Raw genomic sequence first — 15235 nt, 5'->3', positions numbered from 1 at the left:
AATCCAGACAGCATTTTCCATAATGAAGAAGCGAATGATGTACCAGATGTCCAACCCATGACCTAACAGAAGACCCAACTACATCCATTTGGGAACAGAACAGCTGGACCAGGGACAACCATGAACGAGCTAAGTCATTTACAATATTTAATCGCATAATTTTTGGTTTGCCTACACATGTACCTTAGGTATGTGCCGATGGGCCAATTGTAGACCGATACATAAGAAATGCAAGTGAATGTTACCAACGAAGTGTGAGATATTTAAGTTCGTAGTTACATGATTTAGCAATATAGCAGTAGTTTCTGACGTAATGGATATATACGTCAACGTATATCGATCGAAATACTCGTATGTAGCGTGAGGTTTAAAAGAGAAGTGTGGAACCAGCTGATTATAATGACATACTGGGAGATTGCAGAAATTTCATAGAGGTAATGTTACAAGTTGACGTCACGAGGGGTTGTGCACGGTGTAAAAATAAACAGATGGAATAACGCATTGTTCTGCTTCACAGTAAGGGCATTGAACTCAATCATAGGTTATGAGATACAGCAACTTTTAAATGTTGTCTTAAGAAACAGTGTGGTACTTTGACATAGTCGTGAATTTGGGAACGCGACGAGTTATTATTGAGGCTACGATGTTAAAATATTAGATGGATGTTGAAATAAGGTTACGATTATGCTAACTGGAGCAAAGGTATGAGTTATATTGTGATATGAGAAGTTTTATTCGCATTACGCAGGGGCCATCGAGTGCCTGCAGTTTAAGATATGCCACACTATATTTTTTTATGATTCGTATACGTAAGATTGCCCACACCGCTGGAGCGTCCTAAGCCAAGGTATGAACAGGATTTATTATTGTAGAAGTATGCTCGTGACGTAATCGTATGTCAATTTTAGATGTGTTGTAATGAATATCGGAATACAACGATACGTGTGATAGCTGTATTTAACCAAATTCATTCCCGACACCGATGTATACGAGAGTATGTTTCTGAACACGGCGGCATAGCGCTTCCATAGTAACTGCGTAAGAATAAAGTAGCTTGCATTGAAATAGAATGTTATGGAATATAACTAAGGAAAGGGACATTGAACCTAAAAGGACATGTGTATGACAGCCAAGGATTATGTCGAAATTAGTTAGATAGCTAAATAGATTAACATTCTCCGTTTGAACTTACATTGTCTCAATGAACCACAGCTAGGGAAAGGCTAGGATAGGAGCCGTATTTATCAGGCACTAGGAACGAATGCCTTAGTTCGTAAGTAGTTATCCATGCACAACGAAAACGTAGCAACAAAACCATGACTTCGGATTTACTCAGATTTATTTTGATTTACTCAGATTTATTTTGATTTACTCAGATTTATGTTGATTTATTCAGATTTATTCAGATGTATTCAGATTTATTCAGATTTAACTTATTAGTGGATTTGAGATACACTTCGGCTTAACATTGTGTCTAAGTGAGACTTGTTTAATTAGTCTAAAGGAAATGAGCTACCCTAACAAGTTGATTGTGTTGGTATTACACTTATGTCTCAACTGCAGTGTGGACCTTAGATGTCCAGTGATCTATTGTAAATATGTAGATACTCAAGTTTTACTTCACAAAGGAACTGATCTTCATAATTTAAATACTGGATATTATTTTCGTTTCTACGAGCCAGCGCTGACTCATTAGCCATACTTATTTTTACGCGATTTCAAATAATGCCTCGCACATAATATGCCAATTTAATAATCCAATTTTTTATCAATAAATATCTTATTTATTTTCTACAATTGTATGTGTCATAAATTCTACCATTACAGCCTAGTTCATAAGTTAGTTGATAGCTAAGAGAAGTACTGAGTAATTAAGTGTTCCATTTAATCATGACAAGTTCTCACGTAGTCAAATATTCAGATAAAATTTGTCGACGGTTACTACTATTACGTCGTGTATTTCTGTAGGCGTCACCCGTGTGTTGCTAATCTCTTGTACTCACGTTAAGCGTATTCTATAGTAAGATTACATGTCTTACTTGCCATTAGAAAACCCTGAGGTATCCGCTGAGCGACCCCATTTCGTCTGACTAGGCTGCCCAACGACGAGTTGAAATGGAGGTATCGGGTAAAGAATGTAACCTTCGAAAGGAGTGCCTTACAGGGGTGAATCTTAAAATTCTGAAAATAACTATATTAGTGACGAACTCATAGTCTTTGGGGTAGCTGAGATGAACTGTGGCACTCTCAATGCCGTTTAAGTAAAAGTTCGTTCCAATCGGTATGGTAAACATATTATGACTTACTGTTTGGGAAAGAAAACTGTAGGGTAAGGTACACATACGAGCGGGATCACACAACTGAAGATGTTACAGACGCTAAAATTGGTATTTGGAATCTCTTTAAAAATAAACACATTTGTTATTTTTGGAAAATCCATAAACTATATTATCTGTATTAAATGTTCATAAAATTATTGAAATGGGCAGGAAAAACAATATGACTTGGACAGGCATATCAAGATGAGTTATCTGACGTATTTATAAGGAATGTTGTGGAGCTGCGCACGGGTCCACTAGTAAGATATACATAATCAGGAAAACGATCCATTCAGAGAAATTAGCGTGGAATAAAAATTCTTTACATAATTATTCGGTGGGCAAGGGGGTCAGTGTGCCGTTTTCCCGTGGTGCTAATTAGAAATATCAACTGAAACAGTGAGAATACAGGCCTGAGGAATCGTGCGCCGCAAAGTTCCCTAGAACATGGCGCCTGGATTAAGAAGCTCCTTGTCTGCTACATTACGTGATGGTAATAATATAAATACTACGGTACAGAATATTTTAACAGTGAGAAATTGACTCTAAAGCTATTAGAGCAGCTTAATCGTGTGTTAATAGTCACTGAGTATTAATTTGAGTATTCAGTACGCTATAATTAGCATATTATATTAGATGGAACCAACGAAAGTAAGTGTGATAAAGGCCATGGAAGAAGAAAATATTTAAGCCGCAACAGTGCGCTCGTGGTGTAACATATGTCGAAATTAGTGGAACTGGACTGTCTGAAGTTACTAGAGAAGGCGTATTCAGTACGGATTCTTTAATTCTATTATTTTCCTGTGTTAAAAAGTAGAGGAACAATAATTTGTTATTGTTAAAATGTAAAGCTATCGGTGTTAAAACTCCAAGTTGGAACTGAATAGAAGGATTGGTGATATCCAATAGCAGTAACGCATAATTGTACGAATTGTACGTATGAAAACTGAAACCTATAAAATAACGTTTCAGGTTCATTCCGGACAAGATTGAATGCATTGGTTCATAACCAGGTATGAATTGCCATTACGATGTGCTGGTAAATGAGACGGTGAACCCGAAGTTCCGTATACACTTGAACTGGCGAAATAATTAACAGTCATTGTGCTGTTACCAATTATTGCAGCTCTTCATATTCAAATATTGAATTGTTAGGCACGCTCGAGAACAAAATTTATAGTATAGTCACAAAACGAATATAATAATCAGCAGATTCCTGTATTCCGATACCTCATTTGTAGTTCTGAGTAGGCATACCGGCGTAATTTATACTTACACTCTCGAACCTTGAGCATTTAAGAGGAGTTTTGTTTTCTGTTAGCTTGAAGGAATTAAAAACACTTTCTTATTAAGATTTAGTTTTAACTACATTTTCGTTGTTTCATTTATCCGATTGTAACTAGGATACTTCTATACACTGCCAGGTCTGACAGTTCCAGTGACATTTGGAATCATGTACATCATATTTTTAGCGCAACGCGTGAATACATGGTGGTTATAATTAAACTTTCGCTACTTCAGCCAGTGTAGACGGAATGCTATGAACCGAATGAGTGCCCAACTTTATAGGAATGATGTTCAGACTGTGCCCTGCAGAATACTCGTTGTTAATATTGTTAGTGTCATGACATGCCGTTAGGCGCCGGTCCTGATACGGTGACGTAGGGGTGAAACAAAAGCATCAGTGTGCATTACAGTTGCAGGGCGTCAACATGGGTCTGGGCAAGGTGAGCAGGGATTTACTCATAGAGCTGTTTTATCAAAACAAAAGCAATAATGTGGCTGCTCTTCGCGAGTATCGACGCATGAAGGGAATACGGAGAGGCTATCTTCCCGCACCGGTGTTGAAAAACATGGCTCGGAAGTTCAAATTAACTGGCGATATGGGAATTGCTCCTTGGGAGGCCAACGGCCATTTTCCCCACCAATTGTTGAAGAAGGTACTATGCCATGGTTGCGAATTCTTGACACAATGTGCGATCTTCAAGCAGTGAACAATTTGTGTCACGACAGATGTACGTTCCATGGTCCTCCGTTCGAAAATTGCTGCGAAACTAATGGTATCCGTGCAAAGTTCACCCTACTCACCAAGTTTGCCACGTGACGCAGACTTTGCTCTTACGTTTCTTGCAAGGGTTCAAGTTGGCAATGAGTGGCTATAGAATATTTGATGGAGTGATGAAGCACACTTTACGATCACTGGGGTTGTGAACACTCACAACTGTTGCATTTAGGGACCGTCACGTTCAAAAACATTCACGAAGTTACCCTGCATAGTGAACATGGTGTAAGTTCAAGCCACAGTCCATTATTGGTCCATTTTTCTTTGAGAAACTCGAACCCTGAGGACCAAGGATATGCAGCGTGAACGGACCACGTTACTGTGATCTGCTTCGTCAACATATGATCCCTGCTCTACAGGAGAGAGGTGCTTTGGACTCAACTGATTTGATGCCTGTTGGAGCTCCACCTCACATTGCTCGCGAGGTCACTCGGTTATTCCGTAACACATTTGGAGAAGACCGAATCATTGACCGATCGTCCCAAGCTGCGTGGCCACCAAGATCACCAGATGTGAACACATGTCATTTCTGGCTGTGGGGTTACCTGAAGGACAGGGTTTATTAACAGGACACTAACGCACAAGAGAGGTGGAATATGAGCATACCGAGGGAGATAGCCAACATCCCGCCTGAGATGTTTTGGGCCCTAGTAGAGCAATCTATAGTGCTGTTCCAGGCTGTCGTAGATGCAGATGATCGCCACATTGAGCAACGTTTGTAACCTAGGACGTAAACATGGTACCCAATTAACAAATGTTACCCTCTCATGTGGAAGTTAAAATGAGTTTCCTTCAATTGTTTATTCGTTATTTCTTTTCCGCAAATCCTTATAAATGTTTCTACAAAGTTTCATTGTCCTACGATTACTCGCTATTCATGGGGGCCCTCTCAAGTAGCGAAAGTTTAACAATAACCATCCTGTATATAGAGTTATAACTTACCTTCATTATTTACTTTACTGTAGTTAATTTTCACACAATTTTGGGTGCCACAAGAATAAAGTTTAACACGAAATTAATGATCTCAAACCGGGCCGATGACCTTCGATGTTAGGCCCCTTAAAACAACAAGCAATGATCTCAAACTAAACCTTAGAATTAAACACATAACTTTTAATCTACAAAATTATTCGTAAAATATAAATCACCTCCACTACAAAGAAATCTATAAATATTTACTTAAATCAGATACACCTTATACAAGAAACTCAACTAAACCTTCAGAAAGTACCCGAGCAGAGTCGGGAACAACATCTAGTAATGTGAATAACGACACTTAGCTGAATAATCAGACAATTACCTCCATCGAGATCTGATAGTTGTCGGAAGCCAATAGTGATGTCATCTCTCGTAATTAACTCCAGACTGTTATATGTTTCATTGTGCATCAACATATTTATGAGGATCTCCAAGACTGACTTCCCGTGAGTGTTTTCTGTTATCGAAGTGCACACCACTGAAGTGTATGATTGATAGTAGGGTAGATATTGAATAGTTACATTGTCACTGATATCTACCAAACTGTTACGTAATCTACGATGGAATTTATCGGCGAGCCAGGAATCATACTCTTCAGTCCTGTAATTTTAAAAAATGCGTAGTTTATGTACTCCAGTACCTTATAAAGACCATATAATTGCATATTTACATGTAATCAGTGAAATTACTGATCTATGAATGTAAAGCTTTCGTCAGTTCTATGTCTGAAGAATGGGGACTTGAATTACTTAATTTCTTTATCCTAAACACAATAGCAGATATAAGAAATGTGGACAAAACTTTCAATCCCTTTAGGCCATTAGGTAAGTTGGATTGCTACGAATAATCAAAACACTGGCGACTAAGAGCTGTTTAGACACCACTGAAAGACTCCTTTACAGGGCAAGGGGAAGTTTCTACCCCCATTTAAATACTTCTCCTATTGTTCTGTCACTGTTGTATATGAACTACAATACATATACCGGGTTATAACGTCTGAAGTAAAAGAAAACAGGGGATGATACTTACAAGACTTTATCCGCGAGGAATATCTGTGTCTGTAAGGGAAGCACTGTGGAAACAGGTAGAACGAATGGAATTAGACCTCGATGAAGATATTTGAAAGGAAAAATTTGAGAGAGAGTATTAATAATATGATTTTGCTAGAACTATGCAGAGTGGTGTTTGAAAAGTAAAAATTATTGGATGACTTCATTGGATAAATAAGTCAAATCAAATTAAAGAATGAAGAAGCGCGAATCTTTATAATGGGCGATTTTAATGCAAGGGTGGGTGATTATACGGTAGAGAAATATACGATATGTTAATAGAGGGAAGGAGAAGTCAAGACAAACGATATAACAAGAGTGGAGAGAAACTTTCAGAAGTGTGTGGCGTAGAAGAACTACTGTTGATGGTCAGGGGATGAAACAAGGAATTTAACTATTATTGTCTACTCAGGAGGAGTACTATAGATCTAGCTATGGCTTCTAGAAAGGCACTGAACTGTATTGAAGACATTAAGGTAAAGAATTGGACAAAATCTCATCATTTTCCAGCAGCTAATATATAGCAGAAATGAGAAAGAAAATCAAAGGAAAACAACAGGGTACTAATGTACAGAAACAGTCATTAATGAATAGATAGAGAGGTGAACACAGAAACGAATTTAGGAATGGTTTTAGACGGAAAACTTTTGAAATTTTAAAGACAGGTATTGAAAATATGGTAAAGTATAATAACATTGGTGAAGCAATAGTAATGGTGGAAAGAGCAATAGTAATAGCTGGCAGTAAAATGTCTGTGAGAAGGAAAATAATCAATATTTTGGGTGTAAAAAGAAGAAAAGAAACGAAATCTGAAGTGATAAAGACACTGCGAACATACATAAACGAGGGATTACAGAAGACACGGTTAGAATTCTGTAGAAAAGGCGGGAGTACAAAGATATATTAAGCCAGCCCCGTGGTGTAGAGGTAGTATGTCTGTCTCTTACCCGGAGGACCCAGGTTTGATACTCGGCCAGGTCAAGGATTTTTACCTGAATATGAGGGCTGGTCCACTCAGCCTACGTAATTGCAATTGAGGAGCTATCTGATGATGAGATAGTGGCTACGTTCTAGAAAGCCAAGAATAACGACCAAGAGGATTCGTCGTGCTGACTCCACACCTCGTAACCTGCAGCCCTTCGGGCTGAGCAGCGCTCGCTTGTTAGCCCATGGCCTTTCGGCTGTGTTGCGCCATGGGGTTTGGTTTGGTTTGGTTTACAAAGGTATAATAAATAAAAATAGGAATAATTGGCAGGCCAAAGAGGTACAGTTGTGCAATTGATATTGTAAAGAAAATGAAACCAGGAAAGAATGAAATAGAATAAATAAAATAAGCAAGCAATCATAAGCGCAGATGAATATTACTAGGATATTACTATGGATCATTAGAAAGTCATGATAAATGGAAATCTAATAAAAATGAGAGTGATATACTTAGACATATGTTTGATCCAATTACTAAGGATGAAGTATTAGAGGCAATGAATAAAAGGAAAGAGGAAAATCAAGTGCTATTAGTGGAAACACTTACGAATTTTGGAAAGAGCTGTGTAACAACAGCCGTATGCTGGGAATAATAAAAGACAAAGACAAAGTCACCTGCGTACAGGCCATGAAGGCCCTTGGAGGACTGGAAGGTAAAGGCTTCCACCATTGTTAACCGCGGCACGTGATGGCGTAGAGTGGTTAGCTCTACGCCCGGCCGCCTTTCCCCCCCAGGAATTAACCTGCTATTCATTTTTTGGTGTAGGCTGAGTGAACCTCAGGGCCATATGCAATAAAATAAAAATGAAAGTACTGATAGTTTTATCTTGCACGAGATGTTTCGAGAGTAAGATGCCAACTACTGAACATAAACTGGATAATAATATTCTAAATTCGCTTGTACGGTGTAGAACTGTAGGGCATTGAGGAAGGCAGTGAGGAACTAAGTGGTAACATAGAAGAATTTCTGCAAAATATTAATGGCATATAATTTAATTATCAAAGTAAATTAAAGTTAATTAAACTACTGTATATGTAATCTTACTTCAATACGGAACCAAGTATGAAATTCGTAACCTTGGAAAATATTAATTGGGCTACCAGAACGTAAATTTTTACGGTTTTCGGAGGCGCCGAAGTGCGTGAACTTTGTCTCGCAGGAGTTCTTTAACGTGCCAGAAAATCTACCAACACGAGGCTGACGTATTTGAGCACCTTGAAATACCATTGGACTGGGTGAGGTTCGAACCTACCAAGCTGTGCTAAGAAGGCGAGCGCTCTACCTTCCGAACTACACCGCTCGGCAGTTGATTTAGAATTCAATATGAAGCTCACACAACTTAAAATGTAACACAAAGTAGATTAAGATTAAAGATGGGAAAAGAGAGAGAAATATTGAATTTAGCGTACCAACGTCAGATAAAACATGTACACGGTGATTGCTGGGTAACCAAGGTGAAAGGATACTAGATACAAGGGAGACTAACAGGATACAGGGATTCAGAACAAAGAAAATCAGGTGGGTAAGGAAGTAACTATTAGAGTGAAATATATTGAGAAGATGATCATGTCAGAATGTAGAACCAAAATGGCATTACCGGAATTCTGTGAAATTGCCAATATATTGTTAATAAAGAAATAATTTCTTTGTAATAGAGAAATAAGAGGAATGGTGTAGAGGGTAATACTGACAATATATTGTTAATCAAGAAATAATGTCTCTGTAATAGAGAAATAAGAGGAATGGTGTAGGGGCTAATACTGTACATATCCATAAGAATTATGGTCAAAGTGTTAGGATCCTTGGTTAAATGATCAGCGTGGCGGGTTTTAGTTCAGAGGGCTCTGAGTTCGATCCCCGACCTAGTCGTGGATTTTAGTCTTAAATGGTTAATTCCCTTTGTTGTCCCCAACATTCTTGCAAGTTATACAACACACACAGCAGTGGCTTATCTGTCGAGAGCATGTAGGGAAAGAGACTCATTTAGGGTCGCCGGACTGAGTGACTGGCCTTCTGACCCCAACTTGGCAGGTTCGATTCTCGCTCAGTTCGGTGGTATTTGAAGGTGCTCATTAGGTCAGGCTCGTGTCGGTACATATATTGGCACATAAGAGAAATCCTGCGGGACTAAATTCCGACACCTCGGCGTCTACGAAAACCGTAAGCGTTGTTAGTGTGACGTAAAGCCATTATATTGTTCTGACAAAAAAATAAGGGATTTCATCACTCGATTGGAAGTTGTGTGTGTGCGAATTGTGCAATGAACGCTGTAAAAGATTGATCATGCAGATATTTGCACTAAAAGACAAATATCAGTAACAAAACTAGGACTAGAGAAATGTAATGTAGTTTTTGTATTTTTCACAGTGTTGGCATTACCGTTACCAATAATAAACCCATTATACTATCATTTAAGACCAAATATTTGGGCAGAGATTCCAAAGCAAATATAGAAACAGAGAAATAATTTTTACACAATTAAACAAAGAGTGGATAACATCGGAAAGGACAGCAACCATCTGTTGTATATTAAAACATGTGCAAAAGAATATAGGAGAAAATATAGGAAGCAATGATTCGGCTAATGAACTGTAGGATATATGTTAGCGTGGAATATATAACGCTGTTTAACATCTACTACAAAAATAAATTGATAATTTGGAGAATGGGTGTAAATTTTTATTAGGTGCAATTATTGTGTCGACTGTAGTAATAGACTTATTATCTGTAATAAGGAAAATCATGTGTGTATCAAAGGAAAAATTGGATTACATTAAATGATTTCTCTCTCCTCAGTTTCAGATGATCCAGAACTAGGGGATGGGAGCACTCTACTCCTTGCTTCGCGCAGCTGTTAGCTTGCATTCGAGAGATAGTGGGTTCGAACTCCACTGTCGACAGTGCTGAAGATGATTTTACGTGGTTTTCACTTTACACACCAGTAAAATGCTCGGTCCTTAACTTAATTAAGGCCACGTCCACTTCCTTTGCACTCCTAGACTTTTCCTAATTCCCATCGCCATAAGACCTATCAGTGTCGGTGCGACGTGAAACAAATTGGAAAACAGTATTCTATTCTCTGCTGTTTTCATCTCCATCACTACCACCACTGATAAATTCCCCATTTCCTCTTTTAATTATTATTAATAAGGATGACTGAATCTTCCCTAATATGCGAAGGCTGCAAAAAGTAAAGTAAAGGCAACATAGTCCAGACAATCGCAGGAGATGGGCCATGCGTAAATAGGGTATGGAAACGGTCATGTGGCGCTCTTGTCAATGTGTAGTGTGTGTTTGACGGACATTTAGTTGGTAGAGTATCTGTGTGAGGCACTGAATTGAAGAGTGTCTATTTCACCTGTCACCAGCGTTCATGGATTAAAATCGAGGTTGCCCATGTCAAACATGCATCGAAATGCTTGTGGCAAGAATGCATTTCCGTATAGAACGGTTGCACGATGGATCAACGCGTTTCGTGCGGGTCGGAATGAGACTGCGTATTTGCGTATTCCTCAAGATCAGATTGACTTCGTGGGTGGTCTATTTTCTGTAAATCATCGATGGACTCTCCGGGAATTATCCGTTATCAAATGGTGTGGCACATACGAAATACTGACGAAATGTCTTAACTCGAGGAAATTTGCGTCCCGTTGGGTTTCACATCAACTCATACGTACAGAAATGGCACCGGTATGCACTGGCTGGCATCCACCTGCACAGGATCCGCAACGACGGAGACACATTTATGCAGCGTATTGTTGTCGCTGATGAGACGAGGGCACCAGTTTACGAGCCTGAATTGAAGCGTCAATTGAATGAATGGTGTCACCCAAGTTTGCCACGGTCACGGAAATTTCGACAGGAACCCAGTTGGGTGAAGCTTATGCTGATTGTGGCTTACGAATACGGGGATGTTATTCTTACGCACGCTGTGCCTGAGGGACAAGCCGTCAACAGTGACTACAATTCTTGATTTCTTGAGCGATATCTGTGTCCACGTTTAGTGCGAGATGATCGCCCTATCGCGCTGCAGGTTGTCATGTCGCAAACAATGTCAAGTTCTTATTGCAACAGTGGCATTGGGATGTCTTCGGACACCCTCCATACTCACCGGACATGAATCTTCGTAAATTCTACCTGTTTCCGAATTCACACCGAGGCTGCCGAATACCTGACGTGGCGTCTGTACTCCGCGCAGTACTCCAGGGCGCTCCGTCGCTGACATCAACAGAGAACGCCTTGCCAACGGTCGCCAACGGCTTCCCGACATTTAGCTAAAGGTAATAGACTTTGCGCGTGACAAAATTGAAAGAATGTAATGTAATTGTACTTGATAGTTCATTAAGTATTGCGTTTTATCGATATTGCCATTAATTTATTTACAACCCTCGTACTAATCTTATCCGACATCTGCACTCCAATAACTGTTATAGAAAAATCTCCCCCGTTATAAATTTATAGTCAGTGAAAAGAATATCTTTATTATCTTTCTAGGAAATAGGAACACAAAGACTGCACAGAGTATCTTGAGCCTATTGACTGTTTGTCTGGTAAAGTGTTTAAAGTTGATTCACATGACAGAATCTGAAACTTGAAAGCACAGAAGTTAATAACTGTATGTAACACTGTGGTTCAGGAATAGTTAAAAGAGACACATGCTATGCTCACCTGAACATTCTTGCGAGCTCCTTTCGACCATCAGAAGTTCCGGCGAGGGTTGTCATTTCTTCTTTGGCTTCTACTAATTTCTGGTAGCATAGAGGAACTTGCTTCTTAAGCACTTCCCCTACAACTTCAAAATATTCTGAAAAGAAAGAAGAGCACTTCACTAAAGAAGCGTTCTGACAGCTAACGCAGGGAGAGTCCATTTACTGTCTGTCTGGTTACACAGAAGAGAGTAGGAGTGTGGTCGGCAGCGAAAAGTGGGCGAATCAACTGTGGTCGTCACGGAGACGATCCGGCTGTCTTCCTGCCTGGACAGAAGGAAGTAGGTATGCGGTTACTTTGGAAACGTAGGCCGACCCACTGCGGTCGCAATGGAGACGTTCATGCTGCCTGCGAGGAGTTGCTTGGAGTTCCCAAATCTTCCGCTTCTCAGTCAGATCTCACCCTAAAACAGGATACAGTGGTCTGAACGAGCACAAGGACGAGAAGGAGAAAGAAATGTGGCAACACTGTGCAATGGCACTACAATAGGCTTCTCACTTTCATCTATTATATCCGACCACCCTTGATCTTATTCTCTTACTACTACACTGAACGAGTTGGCAGTTCTGTTAGGGACTCGCACCTGTCAGCTTGCATTCGGAAGGCGGTGGCTTCAAATTCCATCTTCGGCAAACCTAAAAGTGGTTTCCGTGCTTTCCCATTTTCACAGCAAGAAAATGTTGGGGTTGTACCTTAACCAAAGCCACGGCCACTTCCTAAGCCTTTCCCATTCTTGATTCCCAAAAACATTTAATGAGTTCGTGCGTTAAACCACTAGCAAATAAAATGAATAAAAATTTTAAAAAAACTCTTCCTAAACGATGGTGAATGGAATACCAGGTCTAGTGAGTCTTTCACCTCCACACCCATCGTGGCTCTTTCCTCCGTTTTGCCGTACCTTCATATTCTCCCTCTGTTAACGTTTAAGACGTCCGACTTCATGGCTGAATCGTCATCGCTGAGGCCTTTTGTTCGATTAATTCTCCTGGTTTGGAGTCTGGGTCTTTGAGTTTGTCCCAACACTCTTCTCTTCATACTCAGACAACACCCAACACTACCAACCACCACAGAGGCACGCGATAGTGATTACATCTCTCCATATAGTGTTGGCGTCAGGAAGGGCATCTGGCCGTAAAACAGGGCCAAATCCACATGTGCTACACAATTTACACCCGCAACCCCACTCCTGTGGGAAAAGCGGTAGAAGAAGAAGATTAAGAGTGATATGCCAATTTGTATTTCTTTTTTAAACAATAATCACCACAATCACCCTCCAATTAGGCAACCCGCGCTACCGTTCATGTGTAAATGAATTATCTCCCAATTATTGCAGATCTCAGGGGGATCGTATGCTTTGTTTATGACATGAATACTTACCATAGAAATCCATCTTAGCAAGCACTGGAGCACTGCCTGCGATAGCGCCATTTACTAAGTGAGGATATTTCAATCTCATCCATGTCGCAAGATTGCCAGCATATGAACATCCGCCTACTATCCATGGACTGTGTGGATATAATTCTTTGTGAGATTCTATGAAATATGCAATATCTGCCAGAGCCTGCTCTGAGGACAAATACGTTGGTCTTCCATCGAAACCGCTGAAACATGAATACTTTTATTTATTTATTTATTTATTTATTTATTTATTTATTTATTTATTTATTTATTTATTTATTTATTTATTTATTTATTTATTTATTTATTTATTTATTTATTTATTTATTTATTTATTTATTTATTTATTTATACAGTTTTTGAAACACATAGATATTTTAAACCACATACAGTCCGGCTCCATGGCTAAGTGGTTTGGCCTTTGGTCACAGGGGTCCCGGGTTCGATTCCCGGCAGGGTCGGGAATTTTAACCTTAATTGGTTAATTTCTCTGGCACGGGGGCTGGGTGTATGTGTCGTCTTCATCATCATTTCATCCTCATCACGACGCGCAGGTCACCTACGGGTGTCATATCAAAAGACCTGCATCTGGCGAGCCAAACATGTCCTCGGACACTCCCGACACTAAAAGCCATGCGCCATTTCATTTCATTTACCACATACAATTTACAAGTTCTTCATGGGAAAGAAATTGAATTACTACATAAAATCAATTCAAAGACAAATACACCTCCGTACAGGCCATGATGGCCCTTGGAGGAGTGGAAGGTAAAGGCTTCCACCATTGTCAACCGCGGCACGTGATGGGGTAAAGTGGTTAGCTCCACGCCCGGCCACCTTTCCCCCCAGGAATTAACCTGGTACTCATTTTTGGTGTAGGCTGAGTGAACCTCAGGGCCATATGCACCTCCGGAAGTGGAAATCTCGTTTCTTAAATTTTACGACTTCCTGTCGGGGATTCGAACCCACGTTCTTCCGGGCGAACCGAGCACGCCTTTACCGCCTCGGCCAGGTAGCCCCTTAGAAACAATTCAAAGTGTTACAAATTAAAATCACATTTTAAATTATACTCCGAACAATAGAAACTCATTAGATTACAAACTAAATAAAAAGGAAAATTGAAATTACATTCTGTCCCAAGAGTGTCCATTAAACATGTAGTAAATGCTGCTACAATTTATTTCCTAAAATTATCTTCTTGTATTATAGTTAGCCGGACCCGTATTCTAGAGTTAGCGTGCTTGTCTGTCACCTGGAGTTCCGGGAGTTCGATTGACGGGCATGGCAGTTATTTTACCCGGATATGTGTAATAAACGTATAGTACTGTACATAAAATAACCTCAAGGGGCTGTCGTAATTCACCTGATAACTGTTGTTATATTTGTGGAGAATATACTGTGAATAACAACACAGGAACATTACTGGCTTTGAAAATCATGCATATTATGTATCTTTTGGGACGAAACTATGTGATCAGGATAATCCATGAGCTCCAGATAAGGTATGCGGCATCTGTGTGGAATAACACCAACAATGGTCTCAAGGTACGAAGAAATCCTTCGGTTTGGGGGATTTCGTCGCTGACGGGACGTGGGCACGAACCTACGAGCCTGAATCAAAACGTCAAATCCCATCGCCGGAAAACTTAAAATTGGTTTTCCGTGGTTTCCCATTTCCACAACGGGAAAATGTTGGGATTAGAGTCGTAGGTCTTTTTTTACAATCTGAACTCAAGGA

The 15235-nt window shown here is 39.8% G+C and overlaps 1 protein-coding gene across 2 annotated transcripts in view; it reads right to left on the bottom strand.

The window, feature by feature from the left end:
- LOC137501180 (putative serine protease F56F10.1) overlaps positions 1–15235 on the bottom strand; it is a 519998-nt gene that overhangs the window by 36522 nt on the left and 468241 nt on the right. For both annotated transcript variants that reach the window (XM_068228040.1, XM_068228041.1), the window contains exons 4-6: positions 13477–13700; positions 12061–12196; positions 5681–5958 (exon numbers count right to left, since the gene is read on the bottom strand). In XM_068228040.1, coding sequence (XP_068084141.1) covers positions 5681–5958; positions 12061–12196; positions 13477–13700 — 638 coding nt within the window. The remainder of the gene's footprint in view (positions 1–5680; positions 5959–12060; positions 12197–13476; positions 13701–15235) is intronic.

Source organism: Anabrus simplex, chromosome 6 (genome assembly GCF_040414725.1).
Source record: "Anabrus simplex isolate iqAnaSimp1 chromosome 6, ASM4041472v1, whole genome shotgun sequence".
NCBI classification, from domain to species: Eukaryota; Metazoa; Arthropoda; class Insecta; order Orthoptera; family Tettigoniidae; genus Anabrus; species Anabrus simplex.
The sequence above is the reverse complement of the archived record's forward strand: the minus strand, read 5'-3'. Positions and strand labels throughout refer to the sequence as shown.